Source organism: Paramormyrops kingsleyae, chromosome 5 (genome assembly GCF_048594095.1).
Source record: "Paramormyrops kingsleyae isolate MSU_618 chromosome 5, PKINGS_0.4, whole genome shotgun sequence".
Lineage (NCBI taxonomy): Eukaryota > Metazoa > Chordata > Actinopteri > Osteoglossiformes > Mormyridae > Paramormyrops > Paramormyrops kingsleyae.
This window is the reverse complement of record NC_132801.1, coordinates 5375009-5389862: the sequence shown is the minus strand read 5'-3', so window position 1 is coordinate 5389862 and position 14854 is coordinate 5375009. Positions and strand designations below refer to the sequence as shown.

General features: G+C 46.8%; 1 protein-coding gene across 2 annotated transcripts in view; it reads right to left on the bottom strand.

Moving 5' to 3' along the window:
- Nucleotides 1-568: 568 nt before the first annotated feature.
- The window catches only part of LOC111860604 (ras-related protein Rab-26), a 54875-nt gene continuing 40589 nt past the window's right edge, over nucleotides 569-14854 (bottom strand). For both annotated transcript variants that reach the window (XM_023844438.2, XM_023844437.2), the window contains exons 7-10: nucleotides 6213-6278; nucleotides 5752-5808; nucleotides 4660-4736; nucleotides 569-4155 (exon numbers count right to left, since the gene is read on the bottom strand). In XM_023844438.2, coding sequence (XP_023700206.1) covers nucleotides 4053-4155; nucleotides 4660-4736; nucleotides 5752-5808; nucleotides 6213-6278 — 303 coding nt within the window. In that variant the 3' untranslated portion in view covers nucleotides 569-4052. The remainder of the gene's footprint in view (nucleotides 4156-4659; nucleotides 4737-5751; nucleotides 5809-6212; nucleotides 6279-14854) is intronic.

Sequence of the window (14854 nt, the reverse complement as noted above, 5' to 3'; positions counted from 1 at the left end):
CTTTGGTCATTCCGTGCAATTATTTTCATTCCCGATAATGTAAACACTCGTTTCATTTCAAGGCAAAGATATAAGTTCTGTTGACACTGATGGTGCATTTCCGAGGGCTGGAGCGGCGGCGAATGTTTTTCATATCCGGATGAGCGGCAGGGGGCGCTATGCGTTCACTAATCCAGCTCCGCACAGCAGCCGATATTTCGTTATAATTATTATTTAGCCGATTGAACTCCAAAACACAACGTGCGTATGCTTCAAGGCACTGCGCCTCACTTTCGCCGCTGGAAGCGTGAGGTTCGCGTCGTTGCTTAATCTGTGGATTTACAAGTAAAATAGGCAACGGATGCATTTGTTACTAAGCATGTAAGTCTCTACCGTCTAAATACTGCAAAAGTAAGAGAAATATTATAATTAAAAACATAACATGTGTATAATGTAAATGTTTTTCAGACGCCGTCAAAACCAAATCATTCCGCTTTAATCTGAATTAGACCGTTTAAGATTTCATCTGGGTTATAGACCATCTTATACAACTCCACAAGATCCGGAATACGTAACACTGAAAGGAGGATTTAGTTCATTATACATTTTATTTCATACAAGTTATGCATTTAAAAACTCCGGAAACGTAACATTACACCAAGTATTTTCATTGAACATTACTCCACTGAGCACAAACGGAAATTCGTCCCCGCTTAGCAGCAAAGCGATTTGCGGTGGGCTGTGTAACCGCATACCGGACGAAATTCATGGCCAAAATGTGTTCAAAAACAAATTACTAACATTGTTTCCAAATCACAGACAAAAGACGACTGAAAGAATATGACTGAAAGATTAAAACTAAATGCAAATCGCTACACCTATATTACAATCGTGTGCTCTTAATACTTGTTGAAATTAAGAAATTAATACTGTATCTCTAGATACACTGGGGGGGAAATGTACCCTCACCAATTCCTGTACAACACAGACACATTTCACAAAAGACAACACACTAACACTTAATTTCCCTAAATGACATTTCGCTTGAGCGTTTTCACTGCCCAGTTCATCTTATTAAATGTGTGGTTTAAAGGCATCTAAAGTTCCTAACAGCAATGTCTGCTTCTTCTACATCACTAAAGCGAAGAGCCACACATGGTATGCTTCCATGTATTAAGTACAAGTTGTCTGGTTGTTATGCTTGATGATGGATCCGGAACACGAAAAGTTCACGAGACAGGAGATCATGCTGGAGTCAGTGACCCAGAGCGTCTCACTGACCCGGAAGCCTTAGTGACCCGAGAGAGTCTCAGTGACCCAAGAGAGTCCCAGTGCATGGGGAGTCTCACTGGCCCAGAAGTCTCAGCACCTGGGAGTCCCAGTGACCCGGAAGTCTCAGTGACCCGAAAGAGTCTCAGTGCCTAGGAGTCTCAGTGATCCAAGAGAGTCTCAGCGCCCAGGTAGTTTCTGTCATCCAAGAGAATCTTAGCACCCGGGAGTCTCAGTGACCCAAGAGAGTCTCAATGATTCAAGAGAGTCTCAGTGCCCGGATAGTCTCAGTTATCAAAGAGAGTCTTAGTGCCCAGGAGTCTCAGGGACCTGAGAGAGCCTCAGCACCCAGGGAGTCTCAGTCACCCAAGACAGCCTCAGCGCCCCCCGCCCTGACCAAGTAACATGCAGCACAACCTGAGTGTGAATACAACCGTGAATGTATTAGTACTAGTTGGACTGTTAAACACTTAATTTCAATATTTCAGATAAATCAACATCCACGTTTTATGACCCGCTGGATGAGTTACCACTTCAAATATGGAAAATAGTTGGAAGATTCGTACAGCTATGGCCTTAACCATGGGCACAGGGCTGCAGAGACGATTACTGTTCCATAATCTAGGCCTGTAGGTCTGTAAATGAACTTTCTGGACTTTAGACAGCTGGGAAAATATCTAGGGCCTATTTAAACACATTTTACAAATAGAGCTTTCTAATTTCGCGGAAATTAGTTTGCAGGGTACAAAGCAACCAAATCAAATATTATTGATTACTATGTCATTTACATTTGACGTCTAAACACGCCTTTAGAAAATGGCTGCCTTTCATTGGAAATAGTATTTTTTCCAGCTTTTACACGGATTATAGCGTGAAACCTGACAAAAATGAAATCCATTGAAATAATTGCAGCTCCACACTATCGTTTTGGGATGTAAAGCACATATTCACAGTCGGACTTACCTGCAGGAAACGCTGCCCTTTCCCTGAGTGAAGATGTCATACAAATACACAGGTCAACTCAGCATAATTTACGGCGACAACATCAGAAACAACCAAACCCTGGCAAAGGTAACATCACCGAACTTCATTAACTCGTAATTATGACTTTTTAAAACCTCTGGACTTCGGGTAATGAAGCGTGGCGTTTGCTTTATCCGCAGTATTCATTAATCACTGCACATTTACACTGGAGATGCCGATTTGCACCCGGGGGCTCGCAGTGATGCTAACAGCCAGCCACTGTCAGCTCCGCTGATCCCTCCGTCAGCAGTGGTCCGTGATGCATTTTCACTCCCTTCTTTCTGCACAGCATCCAAAGTAAAGATCCCCTCAATCATTACTTCCTAAGATGCTGAGAGTCTGTAACTCCTGGTCTTTCTAAAATGAAGCATCTATCAGCAACACAGAAGCACAGAAACACTTAAAGTCCATCGGTGAGAAAGACGGCTGACGGTCTCAGAGAGGCGGACAAGAGGCCCGCGGTTAGTTTGTGTCCGGATTTCCGTCCAGGAGCCTTAAAACGCGGCCATTGTGACTCACATACCAGAGACTACATACAATACTTACATACATTCTCGGATATGTTACACAGACTGGAGTGATTTCAGGGGGTCGCATTTAAATAAAAATCATTAACATATAATTGAGTGATTTGGAATGGGGGGGTGAGGGCAAATAATTTCTAATCAAGGATCACTCAGGACATTTAGGGGAAAAACAGTAAGGTGGGACATCTGCGATATACACACTATGGCTTAAAGGTCTGACAGGTCACAGCAGGGAGTTACAATCTATTAACGATTATGTCTGTTTGGGGGGCAGTCACGGGGAGGGCTCACTGCAGGGGAGTCTTTGTGGGGGGGGGCCTGGATTGTGAGCCATATGAGGTAAGTGTGGATGACATGAGCATGATGATGATGTCTGCTGGTCTGTGGGAGTCACGCGTGGTTGTGGTGGAGTTTACGCCGTCTCTGGTGTGTCAGGGAACTGGCTTATCTGGCTGGGAAAGATGAAGTAGCTCGAGTTTGTGTGTGTGTGTGTGTGTGTGTGTGTTAGTGTGTGTGGGGGGGGGCATGTACAATAAAATCTGTTATTTTCACTTTGTCGGGTCATTTTTCTCTGTCCTCACAAGGGGAAACTCGGTTTTATAAAAATATGTGACTGCAATCAAAAAATCAAAATAAAAATCAAAAATGCCCAAAGACATGAATTTTGTTTGGTTACTCATGGTTAAAGTCAGGCCTGGGTGGGGGTTAGGGGTGTCATGTTGGGATTAGGGTTATGCTTGATACCCGTGTGTGTGTGTGTGTGTGTTCTCAGGAAACAGTGCAAGGGAGGGACATAGAGGTTCAATAACACAAACTAGTCCCTCAGCCTGCAGCCATGGTTACACCATGCAGGCGTCTAACGTCCTTTGGGGGGGGGGGGGGTTGGGGGGGCTGCACAGGCTGACGAGGTCCAGCTTCAATGTGGCAGTGAAGTGCGTCACGCTCATGCACACCTGCTACGGCCATCGAGGCGTGTGATCACACCCCGCTCTGTCCCCCCCGGCCTCTCAGGGGGGATCCCGCTCCAGCCCATGGAGATGGAGGTGAGGGGTGCCTGGGAAGGGGGGTAGCCTGAGTGCTGACAGTGTGTGGCAAGCGGGGTGGGGGGGGGGGTTTCACAGACCAGTCTCCCCATAAAGCCCATCATCCAAATTCTGGAAGGGACAGAGTTACATCTGTGGCCAGGGGTGGGGAGGTGGGGGGGGTGACAAACACACACATTTCTGCACACACACGCTCCACGCCTCCTCGGGCCTAGAACCCGCAGCAGCCGGTGCTCCTGGTCTCCTTCTTGACGAACTCCTGCAGCTGGAACTTCTGCTCGCCCTCGTCCTTCATGGTCCTGTGCTTCAGCTCTCTGCATGTGCGGGAGCGTGTGGGGGCGGGGAAGGTGGTCATTTGGAGGATCCCGCGGGGTCTTCCAACCGCGATCCGGAACATTCGCTTGAGAAGGGCGACTTACATTTGCTCATTTAAAGACAGACCTGGGCTACCCTGAAGCACCACATCCAATGTCTCATTACTGTCGCCCCCTACTGGTAAATCCAGCTCACTACGGTTAACATGTTTACACAACAGTGTCAGCAAGCAATGAACGATTCTGGAGCTGAACAATAATAACGGGTTTAATTAAATTTAGAAACATTAACTTAATTAAACGTCAGAGAGCTACCAGGAAATCACTCAAGGGATTTAAAGAAAAATACTGGGCCACCTTGGAACAGCAGAGGCCACACCCATTGTCTCATTATTGCCCCCTACTGGTAGATCCACTTCACTGCGGCCAACATGCCCGTTAGACTGTCTGAGGAATCTGAATGGTACTGCCCTCCCTGGCCTGCCCAGGCTTTGGCTGACTTACTTGGCGATGGCGGTGAAGGCCAGCTCCACATTCATGCCCGACTTGGCGCTGGTCTCCATGAAAGGAACGCCATATTCCTACAGCCCCAAAAAACAAGGTGCGGAGAAAAAAGAGAAAGAACCACTTTCAAGTCCAGCTGGTTGGGTGATGGAAGGAAGCAGTCAGGAGGAGACCGAGGCAGCTCTGCAGAGGAAACTTTCACAGAAAGGCAGGGCTGCTTTGCTTTCTGAAGCACAGGCTGGCCTCTCTCATCCAGTAGAGGAAAACTCCCCCAGTGATCTCCGGTTTTTACTCTGCTCAACTCTCAGCTTCAGGCTGAAGCGTTCAGGGGCTTGTTTGGGTCCTACTGACGGACGTCAGAGCTGACACACAAGATCCAAGAATCGAGATGTTTTTACTGCAAAGTGCATGAAGCGTGTTTGAATGTGTGCTCGCGCAGCCAAACCCCATGATAAACAAATAATATACAAATAATATATACTAAAGAGATAATTCATGTACAGCAACGGTGCTGCGTGTGACACAGTGGGTTAGGATGCTCTGACAGTCATGAAAAGGTTGCTGGTTCAAATCCCAGAGTCAGCAGAGTGATGTCATCATCGGGGGCCCTGAGAGAGGCCCTTAAGCCACCGTTGCCTACAGGGGTGCTGGACGCTGGCCGGCCCTGCACTGTGACCCCAAAACTTCCCTTAAGTGTAAACATCTCACAGAGAGCAAGCTGGGATACGGAAAAGATAAGGATGAATGAAGTATCACTATTCTATTGTAAAACATCACGCTTCACATGTAGCGCAGATGGGAGCAGTTGACTTAGGTGCTGATGATGTGGAGAGTTTGGTGGAACAACAATATTGCAAAGTGCCCCTCAATGAGCCCCGAGAGTTACCTAACAGACGCGAATGAGGTCAGCAGTCAGTGAGGAGGAGTGGCATGTGGACCTGTGATGGGGGGGGGCGGAGCTAAAACAAGGTGAGGCTGACTCGGGCCAATCCCATCACGCTGCTGTAACACTACAGCTAAAGCAGCAAATCGCAAAGGGAAAGGCAGATAAGATGGGCAGAGTGAAAACAAATCAGATGAGGGCAAACTCACCTTGGCCAGCCTCTCTCCCTCCTCCCTCTTCACCACCCTCTCGTGTGCAGCGTCGGCCTGAAGGAGCCCAGAAAGAGTTACATCCTCCACACCCTCGCACCTCCCCGTACACAGAAGCTCTGCGTTATCTCTCTCGGTGGACAGCTGGGGTGACTTGGCCACACAATGATGCCAATACACAGTGAAGGATTCTGCGACTGAATAATAATCAAGGGTACATTTAAATGAAGAAACATTAACAAATTAATTAAACGGCAGAGAGCTTCATACGTCCACCCCTGGGATCTAGCCTGGTCTCGTTAAATCTCCTGCACTAATCCCAGCCGTGGGCATCAATCTCCCGCTGCACAGTAAACTGCTGACCCTCCTCCTGCATCGATCGGAGTACTTACCAGGGTCCCTCATTCGCACGCTCGCGGTTTCCCATTTACATGAGGGAGATCTCCCATAATGCCTCTCACCTTGTTGCCCAGCAGCATCAGCACCACGTTCTGTTGGGCATACTCATGGATCTCCGTCAGCCAAGCCTGCGTGAGACAAAGAGCCGCGGTGATGGAGACGCCCACGGCCCATTAAAAACCCCGAGTAATAACACCTACGAATTTTACAAGCTCTTTCACAGGACGACCTGTTCAGGCTTTCGCGGATGTTTATTCATCAATGCCAAAACAGAATCCAAAACTCAAAGTCGTCGACTGGGAATCAGCCAGGAAACCAAAACAGGGCAGAACAATTTCAGAACAAAGTCAAGAAGCAGGCGGACGGCCAAGAATGGAACGGCAACTATCAGTCCAAGAGGGAGAAATGCCCAGGGAACTCACAATACCTCACAATTAATGAGGACAACAAGCAGTATTTACCCAATTGCACAGGAAATGCTTAACAGGTGGATTTAATAAGCCAGCAAACCAGTGAAGATGATCGGGGAAGGGTGGCTAGTTTTGTCGAAGATCTGGACTGGATCTCGGAACTGGGTGAGGACTGGCTGGAAGCCCTGACATACTCCTAAAGATCACACCCCAGGGGTGCTGTCCCACCCAGAGAGACAATGTCGTTGTACAGCACAGTTACTGTAACGGCAGTCTCAGCAACCAAGGGAGACCACATCACTGCACAAGCCATCGAAGCTCACTGGACTTCACCTGACCCCCCCCCCCCATCTCCTCTCTATTCAGGTGGAAGGAGATGAAGTACAGGGCTGAGAGACACGGCACAGCTGTACCCCCCACTCCTGGGGTATGAAGCAGAAACACAGCAGCTGTTTATCACTCCCCATACGCAGCCTCACATGATCCCATCCCTCAAAGTTACACAATCTCCCAAACTGTGCCTATGACATGACAAGACCACATAACAGCCCCCCCTAGAGACATGGCGGACTCTCGGCTAACAATTCCTGCTCTTTGCCTTGTGGATGTCTACTGCCATTTTAGGCATCAAATGGAAGTGTTGCTTATGTTTGTCACTTCCCAGTCACATCACTGCAGTCCCCACTGTCCCCTCGAAGCAGCCATCAGACAGCTGTTATGACAGACGTTCTCTGCCTTCCAATCTCAGGTGACAGTGATCGGAAATGTCACCCATGTTCATGAAAGGCCATGGCTTGTGGGAGGCAGTGACAGGCACATGTGGAAGTGGCACCACAGCTGAAAGCCTAGGGTGATAGCTGGCCATCTTTAAATCAGTGTGCACACATGCTGGGTAGCATACATCTCTCTGAAGCGCAACAAATCACAAAACAGATCCGTACTTTACAAAAGTCCTGCTCTGAATGGGTCAGTGACCATGTTATGCGGGGGCAGGAGAAAAAAGTAGGAACAGGAGTCAAGATGAGATTATTAGAGGCAACGGGGATGGGAGTATCAGAGGCAGCAGGGATGGGAGTATCAGAGGCGGCAGGGATGGGAGGATCAGAGGCAGCTGGGATGAGATTATCAGAGGCAGCAGGGATGGGACTATCAGATGCATTAGGGATGGGAGTATCAGAGGCAACAGAGATGGGAGTATGAGAGGCAGCAGGGATGGGAGTATCAGATGCAATAGGGATGGGAATATTAGAGGTAGCAGGGATGGGAATATTAGAGGTAGCAGGGATGGGTGAAATAGGAGCATAATGCAGACCAGCATGAAAATGACATTGCCACTGGGCTCGGGGGATCAGCTGTGTTCACTAGGGCTGGGAGGAAGCGACACCGGGAACAAGCGTCACGTGGCCCGAGTGGTTCCGAATGGCCTCTAAGTGAAGCCTCGAGTTGCTCTTTGTGCGTTTTTACATGGAATCAGAGATAAAGAGACCAAACGAAAGTGCTGTTGACATACAGAGAAAGAGAAAGAGAAAAGAAACACTCCATTCAAATCCAAACTACAGATTAGCCAGCGTAGGCAGGAGCATTATCATTCATAATTACCATAATAGTTTAATTGGCCACTGCAGCATCCCACAGCTAAATCACAAACCACTCACGCTATATTAATTTGGCCTCTATCTTATTTTCTCTGCTCCCAGATGGCCTTGGTATCTGTGTTTTCATTTTCTTGGACAAAGTGAGCTCTGCACCAATCAGATGGCTGGAAGGGAATTGGAGGGGGGGGGGGGGGGCTGTGTTTAAACCCCAGCAACACTAAGCCCCAGCTTCAAGAGTCCGTCATTATTTTCAAAGGCTCACAAAAGACGTGAAGAGGGGATGGGGAATAGTCGAGTGCCATGGAAACTTGACGACCAATGACGATTCGGGAGGCGTGGCCAAAGAGAATGCAAGTCCAAGCTTAGTGGCCTATGGGGGGCGCCTGTCACAGTATGTTATGTCACCTGCTAGCACTGTCAATGAAACATTGGGTCATATCAACACATCAGTACGAGGGTGGATGTTGATTAAAGCACCCAATCGCGTCACTGGCTTTTATGGTTGGAAAAACATGGCCCATATTTGTGGGTTGGGTGATTATGGGAGTAATAAATGCGATAAATGTGATGTATGACGAGCGGCCTGGTAAAGCAATCAAGTTTTAATGGTGCGGAGTTTCATTTCAACTGTACAATATGATCCTCTACACCTCATGCTGTCAGGAAAAACGTCATCTAGTGCCAATCGCTCACAGGAAAGCCGTCACACCTGGGACAGGGGATGGGGGAGGGGGAGGAGGAGGAGGAGGGACACGCCTGCCTGGGGCCTAAGTGTGCAGGTGTGCGTTTCACCACATAATTTCCACTGCCGATGACCTTTGATCAAGGGATCTGATTCAAAAACAAGTAACATGAATAAAAAGTCAACTGACAGAATGTTTTTTTCCCCCAGCTGCAGATGACTAAACTCACCTTTACGGAAGCTTTAAGGCCAAGCAGGAACGAAGGTGAAGTAAACCTGCCCCACTGCCCTGTTCCTTACCAGGCACATACAGTACAGTCAGGCTTACAGTGTCCTGTCTGCCACTGGACATGGTAACCAAGGTAACATTACACTGCAATAAATAAGCACAGATAACCCTCCAAGGTCACACACCTCCATGAGTAAAAGGAGCCCCACTGGCCCAGAAGAGGGTGCCACCCCCTACTCTGAGACTGGTTTGTGATCCGAAACATCTGAAGGCTTGAGAGTTTAAATGTTTTGGGAAAATGGAAGAAATGGAAGTAGTTTCGTTTTTTGTATCCCTATAGAGTGGATCATTTCTGAGAATGCAGTGTCACTCTTCTCGCTAATATACCTCCTGTTTACAGAGATGACCCCACAAAGTCTCATCCAGGGGCAGATCTAAGCTGTGGTCACCCCTGTTGCCACCCTACATCAAAATAGTAATAACAATCTTAATAAACATCTTTACACAGCTACAGTGAGAGGAAGTCTCTGGATTCTAAGATAGATCGAGGTAATCGCAGGACCTAAGACAGATCCCTGGGGAACCCCCGTATTTCAGCTCAGTGTTATTTCAGGTCCAGAAGGACTGTAAAGGACACCTTAGATGACAGGAGATGCTGCAAGATGCCAGCAAACCCTGGTGTCAGAAGCAACTAGAAGCACATTCAGAGAACACAAAAAACACAAAAATCGAATCAAAGAACTTGCCAAAAAAAGAAAGCAAGTTCTGGTTTAAAATTTTTAACTGGGACTGACGAAGTGCATTAAGTTCTTTTCACGGTTACCAGAAAAAAATGCAAATGTCCCCGCCAGCGGGTCCGCTGACTCCCAAGGGTTAAAAGCACTGGGGTAAGTAGGATAATTATAGTCTTAATTAGAGGAAATTAAAGCAGCTCATTCTCAGCTGTCAAAATATAGAAGTGCTTAATTAAGTACTGAAAATGAAATCAACAGCTATATACAGTATATACACTCACCTAAAGGATTATTAGGAACACCTGTTCAATTTCTCATTAATGCAATTATCTAATCAACCAATCACATGGCAGTTGCTTCAATGCATTTAGGGGTGTGGTCCTGGTCAAGACAATCTCCTGAACTCCAAACTGAATGTCAGAATGGGAAAGAAAGGTGATTTAAGCAATTTTGAGCGTGGCATGGTTGTTGGTGCCAGACGGGCCGGTCTGAGTATTTCACAATCTGCTCGGTTACTGGGATTTTCACGCACAACCATTTCTAGGGTTTACAAAGCAATGGTGTGCAAAGGGAAAAGCATCCAGTATGCGGCAGTCCTGTGGGCGAAAATGCCTTGTTGATGCTAGAGGTCAGAGGAGAATGGGCCGACTGATTCAAGCTGATAGAAGAGCAACTTTGACTGAAATAACCACTCGTTACAACCGAGGTATGCAGCAAAGCATTTGTGAAGCCAGAACACGCACAACCTTGAGGCGGATGGGCTACAACAGCAGAAGACCCCACCGGGTACCACTCATCTCCACTACAAATAGGAAAAAGAGGCTACAATTTGCACGAGCTCACCAAAATTGGACAGTATACTGTATATACACAGTATATATATGCATAGGCAGCATAGAATTATGGGTAAATACTGAGATTGACAGACACAGAGAAGATTAAAAAAAAGAATTTATTAGAGGCCAACAAAGAGCTGTATCACACAATTACTGGACCAATTCTGCACATTTTTAAAGCTTGTGGGTCTGCTAACTAATCAGGACATAATTTATCCCCCTCCCCCAAGAGGGAAAGAGGGGGTCTTATCAAACTGCACATTAGCAAAACTTATTACATAAGCTTGTTACATAAAACAGAAAGAAAAGATATTTAACCAATGGCAAGGCACATTGCAGCAGACCAGAGAGGTGGCTGAGTGAATTGTGGGGGAAAAGAAAACTCATGGCACCGTGATAGGTCAGACACACATGCCAATCAAGGCAGCCAATCAGGAACAGAGGGCGATACATAACCTGAGTGTAGCCAGCTGTTACTTTTTTTTATCCAAGGAAGCCTTATAACCGTCTAACTGCAAACCAGCATTTGAGGCCAGACAGGTGACTGCGATGAAATTGTACGAGGAGAGGATGAGAGGGAGAGGATGAGGAGTCTCTTTCCAACCACAGGTGAAAATCGGGGGAGTGATTCATAGCCTGGTATAGTGTACTCACACTTGGCCCGGTTGCCTTGAACCGTGCCCGAGTACGACTGCCCCCCCCCCCACTCCCTTGCTGATCTACACTCACATTCCCCTTCTGGGCCCCAGCACGCTTTCATCATCACTGTGCGACTTTTTGTGTTGAAGAAACTCAGCCTTCCCAGCATGCAGCGGGACAGCTGCCTCCTCTTCCACATTAGCCCTGTCGCGGTCCTGACCAGCAATCTACTGAGAATCTGCCAAAGAGTCCAGAAACTTCTGCTCAAAAACAAAACCCAGAAGAGCCATGGAATCCACCAGGGAGAATGAGCACAGAGCGCCCCCTATGGGATTTACAAAGCGATACAGGCCAGGAAAAAGCCCGGTATGCCAGGTGGTCAGTCCAGACATTTTGTCAGGTGTCTTTATTTCAGACATGAATATATATATACAATCACTGCATTTCAGACTTCCTCTTAAATGTCAGCAGATATTCAACTTGCTTTAATAAATCTACTCATGAAATTTGGGTTCTAAATGGAACATCAACAGAACTTTACTGATACTGGAACATCACAGAGAGCAGCTATTATGGCAAACAGTATCGTGATGATCCACAGCGAGCTGACGGCCCTTCATCTAAATGCGATTACACAGCGATTAACAGGTACTGGCTACACAATTACACTTCAATGCGGTGATCCGGGCCCCTGAGTGTGGGACGAGCGTGTAAGTGTGTTCTTTATAGTGTATAATAGGCTCACTGATCAATATTTGTTATATCAGAGCACATTTCGTTGATTTAAAATGTAATTAAAAATACCAATGCTTAATTGATTCTTTGTGAGTTAAAATAACTGGAAATGTCTTGGAAACCTTCCCCCAGTGAGGTTTGCAGGCTTGATGGATTCTTTACTGAAACAGACCACGGGCACAATCTCCCAGCCTAGACGATGTCAGGGTGCTGAAACTGCGATGAAAATTAAGAAGAAATTGCAATATCGTCAGAGGATAAACAAAGAGGTGGCTTTGGAAAAATCCTGCCGGGATACAACTGGGAGATTATTGGAGTATCACTGGATGTGAGTGAGATTTGATGGGCCTGCTGGAGGCTGGGGCGTAGACGATGACAGTGTCACACGCTAACTGGGATTTATTTACATTTAGGTTCCTCTCATTTCTGATGATTCTGAATTACATTAAGTCGTTACATTATGTCAGCGGGCTTTGAAGGGGGTTTGTTCTTAAGACACGTTTCATTTCATTTATGTTTTCTGCTACTGTACCTACCAAACAGAAAGATGGCCGGATGCTCCTGCTTCCCAGAATGCAGCGTAACAAGGAATTAACTAAACCTGTTTCAATTAAGATTCAGGACAAGGCGTTCTGTTCCTAATCAATTAAGAAGATTAAGAAGGAACACATGCAGAAACACAGCATTACAAGTGTTTGTCTGGAGACTGTGCACATGAAAGCTAAATTTTAATACAAAAAACATCACGCACTGCGATGTGCATTGTGTTGAAGGCTGTGGACACTTAAACCAGATAAAATTCACATCAGACTGTGTCCAAAAAAAACAGATGGTTCACACACATTTTTAGAAAAACCAGACTTGTTGGAACTTTATGTTTAAGCCATAAAGTAAATATCGTGTAGAGACACTTTGCAACAGAATTCAAATCTGATAAATCAACGCAGCTGTGAAGGCTTGGTCTCTGCAGCTCCGGATGATCGGCAAAAGAAAAGCTCTCCTCTCTTTCCCAGATCTACAGAAAGTCATTCACGCTTTTATTTAATCCTGTTCGGATTACTGTAATTCATTATGCATTGGGGTCAGTCAGTCATCTCCATCACATCCGTTGCCCAAAACGCTGCTGTTCCACTTTTAACTGGCACCCAAAAGAGGGACCATATGTCTGCGGACTTAGCCTGTCTACACTGGCTTCCGGATTCAATTTTATCGATTGCCTTTAAAGCCCTAAATGAACTGACCACTCCCTATATGGCAGATTTTCTCTGTCAGCCCACCACAAGAAAATCCCTGTGATCACGTGAGCAGCTTCTCCTGGCTGATCCGCGGGTGACGTTACGATCAAAGGGTCACACTGCATTTGCAGTAACAGCACCCAGCATCCATATCAGGGTTGCCTCTACAGTTTCTGATTTTAAAACTAAACTGATTTTTTTTCCCCTTAGCCTTTGAGGAGGCTTAAGAAGTATTCAAGAGGGGAATTTCTGTTTATATGTGTGTATTTTATTATGGTATTATTTGTTATTTATTTACTCTGTAGAGGATTTTGGTCAATTAACATTTTTTTAAAGAGCTTTACAGAGTTTACTTACTATTCAAATAGGACGTGACTGCGATTACACTGGGATATAATTGGGATAATACTGAAACATGACTGGGATGATACTGGGATTATACTATGACGTAAGTAGGATGATACTGGGATTTGACTGGGATAATACTGGAATATAACTAGGAGGAGACCAGGATGATACTGGGATTATACTGGGATAATACTGGAATTAATCTGGGACGTGAATGGGATAATACTGGGATGTAACCGGGATGGTACTGGAACGTGAATGGGATGATACTGGGATGATATTGGGATATAACTGGGATCAGTGGAGCGAGATCAGAACGATGCAGATGAGCAGAGTGTAGCCGAGATGATGGCAGAAACTGGAACGTTATGACTGTTTAACTGGGATATGGGAGGAATATGGTTTATTCCACTGGGAAATGGAATGGTGCGGCAGGAGATAATGCTGGAATGGAGGACAGACAAAGTGTCTGTTTTTTTGAGCCAGTGACAGGTTCTCTGGTGACTGCTGCTTCCAGAGGCCAGTGATGATGCCGGCGGTGACACTTACATGGCCACGTGTCACAGTCATGTAAAGCCAGTGACCTGGTGTCCAGGGATGTGGACAGGGGCACTGGCCCCAGCTGAAAGCTGATTTGACCTTCGAGTGGCCCCTCCCCCGTCACTCTCCGACTCAAAACGTATCATTGACTAATGACAAGGTTGCCCCTCTATGTGAATTATGGCCCCTCTTATGCCCCCCACCTTAAAAAAAATCATAGAATGGCCTCCGGTGGTGTCACCAGACACTAATTTACACCCAAAGCACGGAGTAATCCTGCTGCTTACATCAGCTTCAAAGCAGCGACGTCGGTTGCCAGGACAGTACATTGCTGTACTGGTATCTCCCACCCCAAGGCCTCGCTCTGCCTCCTCCCGTCTCCGGCTGGTGTTTGGATCCAGACGGGCTTGAGGCTGCTGTTTCTGGGCCATGATGGAGGCTGGGCTGGGGGGTGAGTCAGCCGGGCTCACGTTTCCATCCTCCTCTCCCGCCAGGTGCAGAGCAAGTGAATCCTGGTGCCAACGCCGTGTGGGTTTGGCGTCGGGGATCATCCGTATGCCAGGTTAGCACTGTGCCGCCCCACCCCCCGCTTCGCGTTCTCCTCCCTGGCAGATTACAGCCCCCCCTGGTCCCTCAGGGAACCTGCATATTCTGTCTACAGTTTGAGAAAATTTAAAGTGCCGGCTTCCCTTTGAAAAGAACAGCCCACGTGATCCATGGT